Below are 16,807 nucleotides of genomic sequence, written 5' to 3'. Positions count from 1 at the left end.
GATGCTTTTCTCCTGGTGCCTTCCTGTTAAGTGTTCCTTCTTGGAAGCTGGAGACAATACCCTTGCAGTTCTGCTTTAGAACTCTGCATAATGGAGCAAAGCGAAACCGGCATTTTGGAATAGAAGAAATATGCCACAAAGGATTTCAAATTTTACTCTGCATAGAATTTCTGGCTCTTGTGGGAACAGAATTTTAACTTTTGGGCCCCTGTCCCTGTGGGGCTTGAATAGCATTTAATGAGAGAATTTGGCGTTGAGGGGACATACAATAGTTAATCTTGCTTGTGTTGTAGCTTTTCCCACTTTGCCCTGCTCAGAATGTGCGCTGGGTTGCAACTTTAAATTCCCTTGGCAGCAGGTGGTTGAGAGTGCAAGTGGAAATGGAATTAGTGGTTGCTGGAAATAGGACTGAGGGCCACTGGATCGTTCTGGGGCCAAGACTGGCTGTTTCTTCCTCACCTTCTCAGGTGATAATTGAGTTCAAGCAGACCCCTTGAGACTCTTCCAAGTTATGATTTATGTCTTTCTTAATTTGACAGTGGAAGCTGCCAAGAAGGGAACAAGTTTCTGCCAGACAGTCATTATATGCCTCTAATTGTTCCATCTCCCCTTCAGGAAATGGCAGACAACCAAATTGACTCCGGAGACCTCATGGAGTGTCTCGTTCAGAATAAGCATCAGAAGGAGATGAATGAGAAGTGTGCAGTTGGAGTTACGCATTTCCAGCTAGTGAGTAGAGCCATTTTATTCATTTATTCCCAGCCATTTATATGTCGCTCCACCAGAACTTTGCTAGACTGGAGGGAGACATTCAGGGAGTTGAGGACTGATACTCTCTGCTCTCTTTTCTTTGCTCAGATACAAATGAAGGATTTCAGGTTCTCCTACAAATTTAAAATGGCCTGCAAGGAAGATGTACTGAAATTGTGTCCCAACATCAAGAAAAAGTACGTCTGTGGGTTTCCTCCCTAGCTTGGGGGCAACCTAGTTGGTCTGTCATCTGGTCTGTGGGAGACAACATGCCTCTTTCTTCTTCTTCTTCTTCAGGGTGGATGTGGTGATCTGCCTGAGTACCACAGTGCGCAACGATACCCTGCAGGATGCCAAAGAGCACCGGGTCTCTGTGAAATGCCGCAAGCAGCTACGGGTCGAGGAGTTGGAGATGGTAAATGGGCCTGTCTGCTGTCTGTCTGGCACAGGCTTCTCAGGGAATATGCTGGGACGCCGGTTAAAAACACAGGCTGCCACTCATTGCTCATGTGTTTCCCACTAATTATCCTCTGCAGCCATTGGTATTCCATGCTGGCATTTTGCCACGAGAAGGCGGTCTCCTTGTGTTAGGTCTGTGTCCAGGATGCCAGTGTGTTGCCTAGTCTGATCCCTCCAGTCTCGAAATTTTTCCTTGTCAGGTTTTTGAGGCAGGCTTGGGCGCATCCCAGACTCTTCCTGGAAGACAGCTGAGGAGAGCTCAGTCCTAAATCACCCTTTTACGCTGCGTCTTAAGGCTCAGCCTGAGGACAGACATTGTGCTTTGAATGCCTGTCCTTCCTTCCTTCCTTCCTTCCACCCTCCTGCAGGACTGGGAATCGGCTGAAGGGTTTCCTGGGATCTTGAAGAGTGTTTTGTGACTTTGGTTTGGTCTTAAAAAAAAAAAAAAAAGCTGCCAGTTTGTTGGGCTTCAGTGGCTGCTCCTGTCTCACATTCCTCTTGGATCTGAATTTTTCTTGCAGACTGAAGATATCCGCCTGGAACCAGATCTTCACGAAGCGTGCAAAACTGACATTAAGAGCTACTGCCAGAATGTTCCCTACGGCAATGCCCAGGTGACAGGCTTGTATAGATGCATTCACAGGGGTCGTGTACACATTCATCACATTTTCTCCAAGGTGTTAACGTTCCTGGTCTCCACATCTCATATATTTTATTGCCACAACCTAAGCAGTGATGCCTGAGCAGGATTTGAGCTTGCCTTTGCCAGTCCTTGTGAGACTTGCTAATTGAGGGTATGAATGTATGGTATGTGTGTATTTATCTAATTTATATGCCACCTGTCTCGCCGATAAGGCAGCTTTTAAGCAGTAAAATGATAAATGTTTAATAAGCAAGGCTAGTACAGAGTCTCCAATCTTCACGCCATCCTTTTAAGTTTTAGATGTGATTTACAAAACTTCCATAAATTGCTATCAGATTGTACCTGAGATAGACTAGCATATTTTTAAAATGACCAAAGAGTGTAGTCTTTCACCTAATCCCAGTTCTGTTTTATCAGTGGTGCCCTCCTATAGTTTGTGCTCCTCAATGATTTCTCAATCACCTCCTCTCCCTGCAGATCATTGAGTGTTTGAAAGAAAACAAGAAACAGCTAAGCAGCCGCTGCCATCAAAAAGTCTTCAAACTCCAAGAGACGGAGATGATGGATCCAGAGCTGGATTACACCCTCATGCGGGTCTGCAAACAGATGATCAAGGTAAGGATGACCAGTTCTTGCCCCAGGAACATCTTGGACTGGGCATTTGAGGGAAAGGTAGACAACTTGACATACCACTGAACACGTATTCTAATCTGACTTCAATCAGAATAGAGCTGGAAGAGACCTTGGAGGTCTTCTAGTCCAACCCCCTACTCAAGCAAGAGACCCTATACCATCTCAGACAAGCGACTGTCCATGTAGGGCATGTAGTGGCAGGAGTCGGCACTGAATTGAAGGCGCACACACACTCGAAGGAAAGGCATGGGGCTCCTGGACCATTCTTCCAAAATGCATGCCTACATTTCTGTTCCTGGCAAAAATCTCAAAATAGGGAGCCCCGAGACTCCATTTAGGGTTTGTAGTGTTTGGTAGGATCACTCAGGCAGTGGGGCGTCTCTTCCTAAGAAGCTCATTCTCTCTTAGAGAGATTTGCTTCAATAGGGATGGCTCTCAAACCATGCACCACATAATTGGGGAGAACCCAAATGGCGCAGGCATTTCAGGGCGGTCCAGAGCTCCCTGTGCTGTGCCTGGGACCTGGAGGGAGGATGGACCTCAGAGCTGGTCCAGGCAGGAGGTTCTCCACCCTGCCTGGCTTTGCCTTCCTGCACCGCTTCCCACTTGGAGCTAATGTCCAAGCATGGGAGATGTTTCTGTGTCTCCTTGCTGAGTTGTTGCTTCTTGTCTTCCTTGGCAGAGGTTCTGCCCAGAAGCAGACGCCAAGAACATGCTGCAGTGCTTGAAACAGAACAAAAACAGCGAGGTGATGGATCCCAAATGCAAGCAGATGATCACAAAGCGCCAGATCACCCAGAACACAGGTAATGGTCTGTGGCTGCGTGTAACCAGGATGGAAGGGTCTCTGCCTTCATTTGTGGTGAAATTTTGTTGGCCACGCAGGACAAGTTGCCTTTGGGGCTTCAAAGTGAATTGAAACCCCACAAAAATGATCCACACTTTTCTTGGATCACGTTCCTTATACAGGCTCCTCTGCTTTCTTGTTCTGGAGTTGTATTATTTGTGCTTGTTGTTTGCTTTTATTACGCAGCACTGAGACTCTGATTTCCGGCCACCTCTCTGCATTTGAAATCACCCCGCCTCGACAGCTTTTCTGGGCAGAATGTCACGCTTGCTTTTCTGTAGTGTGTGCATTTTATGTCCGCTCAAATCTACCCTAGGCAGGTGCCTTCCAAGTGAAGCACTTGGTTGCAAGTTACTAAATATATTTGAACCATGGAGGAAATGTTCTAGTTTAGAGAAGAAGAATTTGCCCGGCTTATGGAAAGTTCCAAATTTGGATTTTTGCTGGTTGAAAGAATCCCAGCTAGCGTTGGGAGGGACTTTGGCATAGACAAAGAGATGAATTTGATAAAAACTGAACGTGCAACCACAAAAGAAGGATAGGGAAAAGTAGAGAGAGGGAGAGAGAACTCTGCATTAACCCACAATGGAAAAAGCTATTGAACTTGGAAAAGCCTTGGGTTATAGGCTATCTTGCTCAACATAAGAATCGTGGTAATTTTGAATTCTCATTTAACCAGACAAAGAGGATCTGATTCAACCATTGCCTCTGCCTTTTGAGATTCCAGCAAGCATTGTCTGCAGTTCAGTGAAGCTATCTTTTAGGGTGGTCATTATCTGTGCACATTTGCACAACTTAAAAATGAAATTGCTAAGTGTCTAGGAACTGTATTCCAGACCTTTCTTGGAGGTGAGCCTTTGCAATTTGCTCCCTTAGAGAGCATTCTGATGATTTCTGAGCTTCAGCGCTGCAGAGATGCCTCTCCCGTGAATCTTAAAGCCTGATTTCACCTTTTTCTCTCTGGCAGATTACCGCCTGAATCCAGTGCTCAGGAAGGCCTGCAAAGCAGACATTCCCAAATTCTGCCAGAGCATTTTGAGTAAAGCCAAGGAGGAGTCAGAGCTGGAAGGGCAGGTCATATCCTGCCTGAAACTGAAATATGCAGACCAGGTAATGATGTCCCACCTGCTGGCCAGAACAGACAGAGGCAGGACAGTCCACTAGACTAGAGTTCCTTTCCCACTTCTGTAGAAATTGAGAAAGAAAGAGAAAGCTGCCTCAACCCAAAGAGGGATCCCATTACAAGCTTATCAACTAAACGGCCTCTTTGGCTGTCACACAAACATGCCAGGAAAAGGAGATCAAGGAGGAGACCTGCTTTAATGCGCTCACTAAGCTGGCGGGTTCCGATCGTCTAATTCCTGGCATTAAAATGTCTTAAAAGTCTGTGTCAATCTTGCACCTTTGATAGGGTTTTGCAGGTCACAGGCTTCTCAGTCCATCTGTCTGCCAGATGTGTGAGCTGACTTCTGCAGTTCCTTCCCAGTTCAGTCATTCTTAAGAATTTGGAAACCCACTAAGCACCTAGAAAAGAAAGGCTGATGTTGCCATGCACTTTCACTGACTTGCTAGTTTGGCATTACTGATCTGGGTCACCAAGCAGGCTTCAAAATGTATTTGTGTAATCCAGCTGTCTAGCCAGGAAACCAACAAATGGCTGTGGGGCTGAAGGGCTTTACCTGAGAGGTTAGCTGGGTGAAGAGTCTGCTTCTCTGAAACCCTGAAAAAATATGAGATTGATGACACAAATTGCTGTTTGTTGCTTTGGAGATAAGATTGGATTCCCGGCCTCCTTTTCATTGTGCTGAAAAGACAAAACAGCTACAGTTGTGGCTTTACAGAAACAAGAAAAACAAAGCAGATGTGAAAAGGCAGGTCTAGCTATCCCATCAACTGCCATCAAGATCAACTGCTTTTGAACAAAATACGTATTGTGTTTTGTTTTACAACTGTTTTACAATGTAGCTTGAAACAGTTTGTAGAGGATTTTTATTCTGTAAGGCTAGATACCAACAAATGGCCAGCTTTTGTCTCCGTTCAGCTGCACGACAAGTCGGGTGCCGAGACTGATGTCAGACTTGGTTCTTCTTCGCTGTGATGATTCTTGTCTTTGTTTTTGAACAGCGTCTTTCTTCAGACTGCGAAGATCAGATTCGAGTGATCATTGAGGAATCTGCTCTGGATTACCGGTTAGATCCCCAGTTGCAAATGCACTGCTCAGAAGAGGTGGGAGCTTCCAGATTCAGTCCTCCTTCCCCTCAAATATGTTGACAAGTTCTTATAACTCTTAACCACATCATTTAAATAATAGGAGCCACGAACTGGGCTGTAAATCTCTGTGAATCCCTTTATCGTGATTGCCATCACTCACAGGAAGTACATTTGTGAATGGAAGGGAACATTGTGGAAAACCAGTTCAGTATCATATAACAGAACTGTCCTCTGGTATTGATCCATTTGGAACTCAGCTTGTTCATTAAATTTCTTTATTTGGGGGGGGGGGCTTTTTTCCTAATGCTAATGGAGTCTGGTTCCCCAATTTGTCTTTCTGCAGCTTAAAATCTCTGTGAAAATAACTCTACCCTGTGCACTTTGGAAAAAAGCAAAACCTAAAAGCTGGAATTCCTGCCATTTAATACCATTCTACTGCAGAGAAAATGCAGCTGCCAGTCAGTATTTTGGCATTGCTGCAGTCTGCTCAGTTTATACCTTCCGCTTCTCTCTTTTTGATCAAAAACAAGCATTTGCGTTCTTGGGGTGAATCCTGGAGCAGCCCTCTCTGTAGCACAGCCATCTAGGTCTGCAGGAATTCCCAGGGGTGTTTCTCTGATACTTGTGAGAAAATCTGAACTTGCGAACACTCCGAGCTGTTGAATTGAAAGAGGCCAGTGCAGCAATTGAATCTGACTTCCTGTTCAGTGCCAGAATCCAAAATACATAAATTTAAATTTAAGCCTGCAAAGCAGTTCAGATTTATAGCTGTCTGGAGCACGTTCAGCGACGGCAAAACTGTTAGGAAGAAGAACTTAACTCCCATTCCGTGTCCTGTTTTTCTGGAACAACGCAGAACCTTCTTTTTGCCCACATTTCTCAGTTTTTGAGAAGGGCTCTCCGCTAACCTCTCCCACCTTCGGTCTAACCAGATTCCCTCGGCCTTTCTCCCTAAGCTGTTTTTCCAATCCCTTGCAAATCCATGTTGCCTGGCTGTGCGAACCTGTTCCAGCTTCTCTGAATCTTACTAAAAATGTGGCACCCATAATTGGACACAGTGCTTGAGGTTGGACTGACGCAGAATATATGGAAAGGATGACTTCCCACATTTGGAAACTCTGCTTGTATTGATGTAATCTAAAATCCCATTTGCCTCTGTAATAGCCATAGCACACTGCCGAAGGCTTTTCAGCCCTGAGCACTTCCCATTCCATGATGTTTTTAAACCTATTATTACCAAGCTGGCATCGCCTTAAATGACTAGCTTCTAAATTTGATCTTAGGCCACAGTCCTCAGCTAAAGCTTCTATCCTTAAATATATGGCTCTGAAAATGCAAGAATAAACTATTTTGAGCACAAATCCACTTGTCACGGGCGGCGGGACAGCATTGCTTCCCCTTTGTTTGCTGCCATACTTGGAAAACTTGTTCACATGTTCCACGTTTCTGTTCTCTCTTATAAATATTTTGCTAGGTTGTGCTGTGGATGGTTACATTCAAACGTGCTTTATCCTTACAGATTTTTGCCCTGTGTGCAGAGGAAGCTGCAGCCCAGGAACAGACAGGGCAAGTGGAAGAGTGCCTGAAAGTGAATTTGCTCAAAATTAAAGCAGAGATGTGCAAAAAGGTGAGTGGTCCTGCTGCAGCCTTAATGGACAGGCAGATAAAAGCACCGGCTCTCATCTTCAAAGGGAATGGATGCATCTCAGAGTCAGTAGCATTTGTCTGTCTTTGGGAGGCATCTGGAATCAGGATTCTGGTCTTTAAATGGCATCTTTCAATCAATCAATCAATCAGAATGGAGCTGGAAGGGACCTTGGAGGTCTTCTAGTCCAACCTCCTGCTCAAACAGGAGACCCTATGCCATTTCAAACAAGTGACTGTCCGGTAAACCTCCAGTGATGAAGCACGCACAACTTCTGGAGGCAAACTGTTCCACGGATTAATTGTCCTCACTCTTAGGAAGTTTCTCCTTAGTTCCAGGTTGCTTCTCTCCTTGATTAGCTTCCATCCAGTGTTTCTTGTCTTGCCTTCAGGCACTTTGGAGAATAAGTTGCCCCCCCCTTCTTTGTGGCAGCCTCTCAAATACTGGAACAGTGCTATCATCTGCCCCCTAGTCCTTTAGGGGTTCCAACTGATAATTTTATTTTGATTTGCATCTCTCCCTAACCTCTGTTCCACCTGGAATGGCTCATTTGCTCCCCTCTTCCCTCTTTAAGGCATTGTTGAGATGCAGCCACAGTCGTCCACCCCGACAGTAGCCTTGCAAGGGTTTCATGTCACATTAATTTTAACTGCCAGCTAGTGGTACATCCAGAACTCACCTCCCTGGATGAGCACTGAACATATTTGTTCTGCGCTTCGCTTCCTCTTCACGCTTACACCCCAAGCCCTTCCGTTTCCATTGGCTCAAGAACGACTTGGGTTCATAGCTGATCACGATCCTTGTGACTTTCTGCTCTGCAGGAGGTGCTGAACATGCTGAAAGAAAGTAAGGCTGATATTTTTGTGGATCCCGTCCTTCACACAGCCTGTGCGCTGGACATCAAGCACCACTGTGCTGCCATCACTCCAGGAAGAGGCCGACGTAAGTTTTGCACTAACTGATCAGTCTGTGGAGTGCTGAAGACCACAAGGCTATTCCCCACCAGGCTGTTCCTGGCTGGCTATCCCTGCACTAAGGGGAGCCTCCTTTCTGGGGATTCTGCCCTATTCGTGGTTTGCAGTGTGGCAGGGGCTTCCCTGACCCCTTCAAGGGAGCCTGCCTTTTATGACCGCGGTTCCTTCATTCTGCAGAGATGTCCTGCCTCATGGAGGCCCTGGAGGACAAGCGGGTCCGGTTACAGCCAGAGTGCAAAAAACGCCTTAATGACCGCATTGAGATGTGGAGCTTTGCCGCAAAGGTGAGCGAGGTGGCACCTGCCTCTTTCTTAAATGTGAAGAGAAGAGTCATTTGCATGTCTGGAAGTGAAGGGGGGGGTAAAACAGGTCCTCGGAAATGTTTGGTGTCCTTGCAGGTAGGTTGGGACTCCTCCCCATCCAGTTAGGATCAGAATTTCCATTACCAGGCAAGGCGATTGTCAAATGAATTGTGTCTGATTTTGCAATCTTTTTTGCCACATTTGTTGAGCAAATCCCTGTGGTTCTTAAGTGAATCATGTGCTTGTTAAAGCGAATCTAGCTCCCCCGTTGACTGCCTGTTGGAAGCTGGCTGGAAAGGTTGCAAAGAATGATTACATGACCCTGGGATAGCTTTATTGGAAGAGTCTATTGTTTGACTCCTGCCTTGGCAACCCAATTTCACCTCTCTTGGCTGGGTTGGGTTGGTTGCCTTTCCCTGGGCTTGGTAGCTGACCGATCCTTTTCCTCCTGCCAGGTGGCCCCCGCAGAAGGCTTTTCGGATCTCGCCATGCAAGTGGTGACGTCTCCATCCAAGAACTACATCCTGTCTGTGATCAGTGCAGGCATCTGCGTCCTGTTCCTGATTGGTCTGATGTGCGGGCGTATCACTAAGCGAGTGACACGAGAACTGAAGGACAGGTAGAGGCAACCTTGGTCGTCAGAGGGAAGGAGGAAGGCCTGCCCAATTTGTACAGTCTTCTCTGTATAGTCTCCCTCCCCACCTCGCTCTCCTTCAGACAATACAAGCCAATTAGAACAGCAGCAGCAGCGGCAGCTCGTGTGTCGGCTGGGTCCCCCATCTTGTCCAGCAGCTTTGTTACCCCATCGTTAGCCACGGTTGTTTGCCTGCCTGTAGACAAAGCTCTTTCTTTTTTTTTTTTTTTCCTTGTACTGTTGAACTACCTTCTTCACACGCTCCAAACCAGCCCGGGAGGTTTTTAAAGTCAACCTTTTAAAGATTCCGTTCTTGGCATAATTTGGGCAGTGTGTCTCGGTGAGGAAATACTTGCGCTCCGAGGTTAGGCGGGACTTGAAAGGATGGGACGTTACCCACCGCTCACAACCGACCCCGGTTTGGAAATCTAGTTGGCCAATGAACCAGCATCTTCGGCTCATAATCTGTCAGCAAAATGGTCTCAGAGGATACCATCTCCACCAGTCTCCTCTGTCTGTCACAAGGTTCTGTTTGTGTGCATTTTTCCTTTCCTTTCCTTTCCTTTCCTTTCCTTTCCTTTCCTTTCCTTTCCTTTCCTTTCCTTGCTGGTTTGTTCCTCAGTTTCTGCCAAAAGGCAAAGCCGTTCATTTTCTCCATTGTCTTTGGGATTAATAAAATATCGACCACAAGAAACAAAGTCCAGTGGTTTTATAGGTTCCCCTCGCAAAGCTACACCTGTTAGATGAGGCAGGTGGAGATGCAAAGCTGCACAGCAAGTTAGACACCTCGGAAAGTTACCCCGAAGGTTTGGGCCCCCGAAAGAGGGGAGCCATTGCTGGGATGAGGATTAGCAGGTGACCCTCTTCCCCCATATGCAGGTCCAGCATTGATCGCAAGGGGAGAGGGCTTCACGCTCTCAAGAATCAAGCTGAAGAGATTGTCAGGCTTGAGAAGTAGGAAACTCCGTCCCTGAGCAAGAATGGGGTGGTGGGGACTCTTTTCTCTCTCATTTGACAGGAAGTGGTAATTTTTCTGAAGCAGCACTACGAATAGCCCTCCTGGTCTGAACCTGGATGCTACTCTTGACCCGATTGGGGAGTAAAAGAAGCTGCACAAGCTCTTTTGTTGGCACATGGGACAGTCTTTTAACCTCTTGGCCAGAGGTCTGCCTGCGTATGCTGGGGCTAAATCATGTACGCTGGCCAGTGCAAAGCTTAATTGCTCACCCCTCTCCATTTTCCCTGGCATGTTCCAGCTCATACAAGTATTGCACTTGCTAGGCAGATTTTTACCTTTCTAGATTTTTTTGCATTTAACTTCTGGAAAGCAGAGGGTGTTTCTGTCAAGGGACCAGGCGATCAGAGTGTTTGGACAAGCTGTCGCTCGTTAACAGTACTGTGAATATTTTCTGCTGCTCTGAAGTCTTGGTGAATGGTGTTTTCTACAAAGTTAACTTTAGGAGACTTCATACTGGAAAATGAGCAATGTGGTATCTGGTTTTGTTTCCTTTTGGTGGAGTTTTATTTTTTAAATGACTACTGATTCTTTCTTCTTGGATCACTGTTCTTTTTGGGTTCTCCCTGGATCTTCTAGAATGGGGTGGGGAACGGCGGCCCTTTCTGTGACTTGTGGACTTCAACTCGCAGAATTCTGGCTCAGGAGTTCTGGGAGTTGAAGTCCGCAAGTCATAAAAGGGCCATCGTTCCCCACCCATTCTAGAAGGTGGGGCTGGTAAAAGACTCAGGATATAAGAGCCCCGTGGGTGGATGCTGCACAGCCTGGCGTCTTTCTCCTCTGCAGGATCTAAAAGCAACTCCAGTATTTTGTCTGACAGTGGTTTGCTTGAAGCAGAAATCGGGATCCTTTCTCCTAGAGACCTTAGCCACAGTCTTGAGATTTGAGATTTGTGATTGGCACAAATTTGGATATGCGAGAGGCCAGAATTGGGAAACGCAGAAGGGGAGAAGGCAATAGGACGTTTCAGCTCTGTAGAGAGGCTGGCTGTGGATTATGGACTACAGAGCACTTAAAAAGGTTAAACTATAGCAAGCCAGAGTCCCAGGCAAGTTTCATTTAGAATTGTACAATTGGGCAAGATGCCAGCAAGGCACCTGGGTTGGTCTTGGCTGTCTTGCCGTATTTGCTGATGAAGGTAAATGTCCCTGTATGCCCCCCCGTCGTTTTAGCTACTATGTCTTAGAAAATTACACAACACCCACATATTTTGTGTGTGTGGTGGGTTTTCCCTCAGCTAGCTGTAGTGGCCTTTTCCTGCATTTCCAGTTTAGGCATAGTAAGACCGAATAGTTTGCCCACTCCGCCCCATGGCTTAAGAGGCCGCTGCTCTGGTCAGCCTCGGGTGTGGCTGTGGTCCCCCTTCCCAGCACTTTCTGCAGCGAGGCTCCCCGGCTGCCTCTTCCGCTTCACGTTTCAACCTCTGGAACAGGTCAGTATAGAGAAGAGGATATCAGGCTTCGTTTCCACTCAGGCTGTGCCACTCCGGATTAATTCTGCTGCGGAGAAGGCAGTAATGCTATGTTCTGCCAGGCTACAGTTTTAGACTGTTTTAAAAATCTTCCTTAGCTGGGACTTCCGTATAGAGTTGTGGTGCTTGCTTTGCGACTGTTTGCAGAAGGCGACAGGTTGGGGGCTGAGGGCTTCTCTGCCTAAGCTTGGCAAGGATGCAGGGTCCTGCAACATTATCCCAAGACAGGTATATTCAACTTTCTTTTCTCTGCTGCACTTCAGAGAGCTAAAACTGGAAACAGCAGCACCAGACAGGCTGTTCCCCTTGTCTCAGTGAGACAAAATTAAGGCACCGCAAAGAGCATCATGTGGGCCCATGCTAGAAGGCAGAGGGAGGGTAGAAGGCCTTACCCTCTGCAAAGTGGGTGGGGGGCTACACAGTGAACCTAACTGCGTTTTGGACCAAGCATTATATTATTTGTGAGGAAACTGCCACCCTTTTGAGCCAGCAGCGACTGGCTACAGTTGGGCAGTTTGTAGGACTTGCGTTAAAAGTTTCCTCTGCTTCAGATTTGCAGCGTGGCCCACTCTGTGGTGCCACAGCTGGTGAAAAGGTATCCGGATTTTTCTGAATTGGCACCAAGAAGCATTTTCCCTGCAAGGTAGTCCAGAACCAACTAATATTTGATGCTCACAATTTTGATTTTTTTTATTGCAGATCCATATATTGGATTTGAAACAAACACACACGCACGGAACAACTTGGAATGGCATAGCAAGGTTATGTTCAGTGCTCTTCTTGCAGCTTTGAAAAGCAGCCATCGGAGAGATGATAAAGGATTAAAAAAAACAGCAAATGTTGGCTGATCTTGGTTCTTTTTAAAAATGTAATATTAAGATGATTTTTTTGTAAATTGTTTTTTTTTTCCTTATCTATGTACAAATTCTTGGCCATTCTGTTTTTACATGTTCATGCTGTGTAATTTTGAATTGTTAACTGAAATACTGAACATAATGTGCATTTTTCTGTACAGATGAAATGGGAGAATTTAATAAAAAAGAGTCTGCAGGTTTTATGGTTTATGTTGTGTTTTCCTCTGTTGCTTTTCAAATAATGACCTATCTGAGTACTGCCAGTTTTCAAGGTTACTTAGTGGTGATTATTGGCTGTCTCAGGACTTTGCCCTTAGCCCTTTTGGATTTCTGAAGGACCCCCTGATCCTTCCCCTTTTACTGACAAACCAGGGGGATCAGTTCTCTGTTATACAGATGCCCCAGACTGTTCAGTCTTGACTGATAACTTGCAGAAGGCAGAGCTTTTGGGGGAAGAGATATTGGGGAGAGGAATGGGGGCGTCCATGCTCTTTCTTGAACCTATGCTCTCAGCCCTGAAGCTATAGTCTGCTCTGCTCAGCAAGTGGGGAGAATGCAAGGCTACATTAACATGGGACAGCCTTGAACTACAACAATGGGTCGCAGAGCGAAGGCTTAAAAACAATCTCGGTTGGAGGGTGCTGGGTGAGACGTTTTATTTATTTAGGAAAATCTACATTCTCTACAGGACACAACTTCCCAGCCACACTAAGTCAGGCAACAATAATTAGAATACTCAAAGGGCACACATTTCACAACCAACCTGGGCATCTCAATCACAAAGCCCCAAAGAATGTATAAAGCCCACCTACTCTCAACCCCATTTTGTCAGCCACCCCAGAAACCTGCAGCTGTCACTGTATCCCAAAGGTGCTTTTTTCAGGAGGCAACTGGACTTTGTTTTTTTTCTTTGAATATGTTTCACTTCTCAGCCAAGAAGTTTCTTCAGCTTTTGCACTACTACCCATCTGCGCTACTCAGGTGACCCCGTTCCTTCCCTTCCCCACCATCCAGTCAGAGCTGAAGAAGCTTCCTGGATGAGAAGGGAAATATCTTCAAAGAAAAACAAGAAAGTCCAGTTACCTCCTAAAAAGGCATCTTTGGGATAACGATGACCTACCTGGATGACTGAGAATCTCCATAGACATTTTGCTGTCGGAGTAGTTTCTGGCTACCAATAAACAGAGACCTCCCCCCCCCCCCAATGCAGCCTGCCTCCATTCATTTCTACAGCGTCCTTCTCCCGGCTTGGAAGAGGATCAGATTTTGCCTCTAACAGAGCCAAGGAGCATTTCTATTTAGAGGTTTGAGTGTTGGCAGGTCTGACCAAAGGTCTGACGTTGCTCCCAGCTGCCCCCGTCATTGCCTTCAGGTAAGAGACGCCCGCCAGGTGTATGCATGCAAAAAGAGGAAGGGGCAGCAACGCTCTCTGCTTCTTTTTGGCAGCCCGCCAAATAAATTTGGCTCCGGTTCGGGGCAGGTAGGCTCGGCAAAAGATCGGGCTCGACGCAGGGCTTGCTACGCTAGGCGCGCGTTGCATTTGACAGAGATCAATCAATCAATTAGAACAGAGCTGGAAGGGACCTTGGAGGTCTTCTAGTCCATCCCCCTGCTCCAGCAGGAGACCCAATACAATTTGAGAGAAGTGGCCGTCCAGTCTCTTCTCATAAACTCCAGGGATGAAGCACCCACAACATCTGAAGGCAAGAGAAAAGAGTACAGCCAATTGGAAATTTGGATTACTCAGGAGTGGGAATGTTCCCTGTGCAATTTTGCAATGTGGGCATGCTGTGTGCCCCTTCCGGTCTCTCTGATCTTTGAAATCTCACTCTCTCCCCAGCCACACACCCACCCCTCAGGGCCAGGCTGCTGGGGGGGGGGGGGGTCCAAGGCTGGGAAGACACTGCCCTCTGCTGGACAAAGAGGAAGACAGCATGGATTTGGCAGGTGGGTTTTAAAGAACAAATAGATCTGGGGGAATCTACTTCTGTCAAGACGCATCTTTTCAGCCATTTGGAAAACTGGGGCGGGGTGGGGGGTGGGGAAGAGACATGTGGGTGGTAAGAATGATCGAGGAGCGAAGATTAATCCTGATCTGATCCAAACCTGTTTGTGTTTGCTCCACCCAAAATTATAAGCAGAGCCAAATGAAATGGTCGGGTCCTGAGATGGTGCAAGACAGATTATCTCTTTGGATTACTAAATGGGGACTAAGAGTATCAGTTTCAGCAGCTCACAGGGCTATTTTCTCCCACGCCACAACAGCCCTGTGGGGCAGGCCAGGTGGTGGGCGAGCGGCCAGAGTCACCTCAGAGTTTCTGGGGCCGAGGATGGAATTGAACAGGCATTTTCCCAGGACAACTCCACAACTCCCCCACTGACAACGCTGGAGTTCCAAGCAATTTACCCTTCTCCTTACAACAACAATCCTACAAAGTGGGCAAATACAATATCATAATTGCTAAATAAAACTGACAAATAAAAGAAAGAAGTTGCAGGAAAAAACTGTGCTAGTTTTCTACTCCCTTCTAGCTCTGAAAATGTTACCTAATTGAGCAACAAAACATCTACAAGAAACCAACCAAGCTTAGAGAGCACCACGGATTCCACAGCTCCAAATGATTCTGTGTTCTTTTTTTGTATTTTACCAGGAAACATAGAGAGGGCAGGCTAGAAAAGTCAGTGCCCTCCTAACCATACCCAAGCACTCCGTGTTTGTTGGCGATGTCCATTTTGCTCTATGAGTTCATGGTGACCTAACCCTAACCCTAAGTGGAATTTTCCTCCAATGGGATTTTCCCATGTATTTTACCAGGAAACATAGAGAGGGCAGGCTAGAAAAGTCAGTGCCCTCCTAACCATACCCAAGCACTCCGAGTTTGTTGGCGATGTCCATTTTGCTCTATGAGTTCATGGTGACCTAACCCTAACCCTAAGTGGAATTTTCCTCCAATGGGATTTCCCATGTATTTTACCAGGAAACATAGAGAGGGCAGGCTAGAAAAGTCAGTGCCCTCCTAACCATACCCAAGCACTCCGAGTTTGTTGGCGATGTCCATTTTGCTCTATGAGTTCATGGTGACCTAACCCTAACCCTAAGTGGAATTTTCCTCCAATGGGATTTTCCCATGTATTTTACCAGGAAACATAGAGAGGGCAGGCTAGAAAAGTCAGGGCCCTCCTAACCATGCCCAAGCACTCCGAGTTTGTTGGCGATGTCCATTTTGCTCTATGAGTTCATGGTGACCTAACCCTAACCCTGAGTGGAATTTTCCTCCTATGGGATTTTCCCATGTATTTTACCAGGAAACAGAGAGGGCAGGCTAGAAAAGTCAGTGCCCTCCTAACCATGCCCAAGCACTCCGAGTTTGTTGGCGATGTCCATTTTGCTCTATGAGTTCATGGTGACCTCACCCTAATGCTAAGTGGAATTTTCCTCCTATGGGATTTTCCCATGTATTTTACCAGGAAACATAGAGAGGGCAGGCTAGAAAAGTCAGTGCCCTCCTAACCATACCCAAGCACTCCGAGTTTGTTGGCGATGTCCATTTTGCTCTATGAGTTCATGGTGACCTAACCCTAACCCTAAGTGGAATTTTCCTCCAATGGGATTTTCCCATGTATTTTACCAGGAAACATAGAGAGGGCAGGCTAAGAAAAGTCAGTGCCCTCCTAACCATGCCCAAGCACTCCGAGTTTGTTGGCGAGGTCCATTTTGCTCTATGAGTTCATGGTGACCTAACCCTACCCTAAGTGGAATTTTCCTCCAATGGGATTTTCCCATGTATTTTACCAGGAAACATAGAGAGGGCAGGCTAGAAAAGTCAGTGCCCTCCTAACCATACCCAAGCACTCCGAGTTTGTTGGCGATGTCCATTTTGCTCTATGAGTTCATGGTGACCTCACCCTAACGCTAAGTGGAATTTTCCTCCTATGGGATTTTCCCATGTATTTTACCAGGAAACATAGAGAGGGCAGGCTAGAAAAGTCAGTGCCCTCCTAACCATACCCAAGCACTCCGAGTTTGTTGGCGATGGCCATTTTTAGCTCTATGAGTTCATGGTTGACCTAACCCTAACCCTAAGTGGAATTTTCCTCCAATGGGATTTTCCCATGTATTTACCAGGAACCATAGAGAGGGCAGGCTAGAAAAGTCATGTGCCCTCCTAACAATACCCAAGCAGCTCCGAGTTGTTGGCGATGTCCATTTTGCTCTATGAGTTCATGGTGACCTAACCCTAAACCCTAAGTGAATTTTCCTCCCTATGGATTTTCCCATGTATTTTACCAGCAGACATAGATAGTTAAGCCTAGAAAAGTAAGTGCCGTCCTAACCATACCCAAGCACTCCGAGTTTTTTGGCGGTTTC

At 46.5% G+C, this 16,807-nt stretch overlaps 1 protein-coding gene across 2 annotated transcripts in view; it reads left to right on the top strand.

Moving 5' to 3' along the window:
- Positions 1-12,646, top strand: part of GLG1 (golgi glycoprotein 1) — a 44,061-nt gene extending 31,415 nt beyond the window's left edge. Inside the window, exons 15-27 of one of the 2 annotated variants that reach the window (XM_039353711.1) lie at positions 616-729; positions 859-947; positions 1,048-1,165; positions 1,731-1,823; positions 2,330-2,467; positions 3,168-3,291; positions 4,300-4,442; positions 5,457-5,558; positions 7,063-7,170; positions 8,010-8,130; positions 8,340-8,446; positions 8,920-9,083; positions 12,284-12,646. In XM_039353711.1, the coding sequence (XP_039209645.1) occupies positions 616-729; positions 859-947; positions 1,048-1,165; positions 1,731-1,823; positions 2,330-2,467; positions 3,168-3,291; positions 4,300-4,442; positions 5,457-5,558; positions 7,063-7,170; positions 8,010-8,130; positions 8,340-8,446; positions 8,920-9,083; positions 12,284-12,302 (1,440 nt within the window). In that variant the 3' untranslated portion in view covers positions 12,303-12,646. Of the gene's footprint in view, positions 1-615; positions 730-858; positions 948-1,047; positions 1,166-1,730; positions 1,824-2,329; positions 2,468-3,167; positions 3,292-4,299; positions 4,443-5,456; positions 5,559-7,062; positions 7,171-8,009; positions 8,131-8,339; positions 8,447-8,919 lie in introns of both variants that reach the window. The other variant, XM_039353712.1, reaches the window with a different exon arrangement.
- The last annotated feature ends 4,161 nt before the right edge of the window (positions 12,647-16,807 follow it).

This window comes from Crotalus tigris, unplaced genomic scaffold (genome assembly GCF_016545835.1).
Source record: "Crotalus tigris isolate CLP2741 ecotype Arizona unplaced genomic scaffold, ASM1654583v1 scf7180000018525.42219311030:4301911, whole genome shotgun sequence".
Lineage (NCBI taxonomy): Eukaryota > Metazoa > Chordata > Lepidosauria > Squamata > Viperidae > Crotalus > Crotalus tigris.
This window is presented reverse-complemented; position numbering and strand designations above follow the sequence as displayed.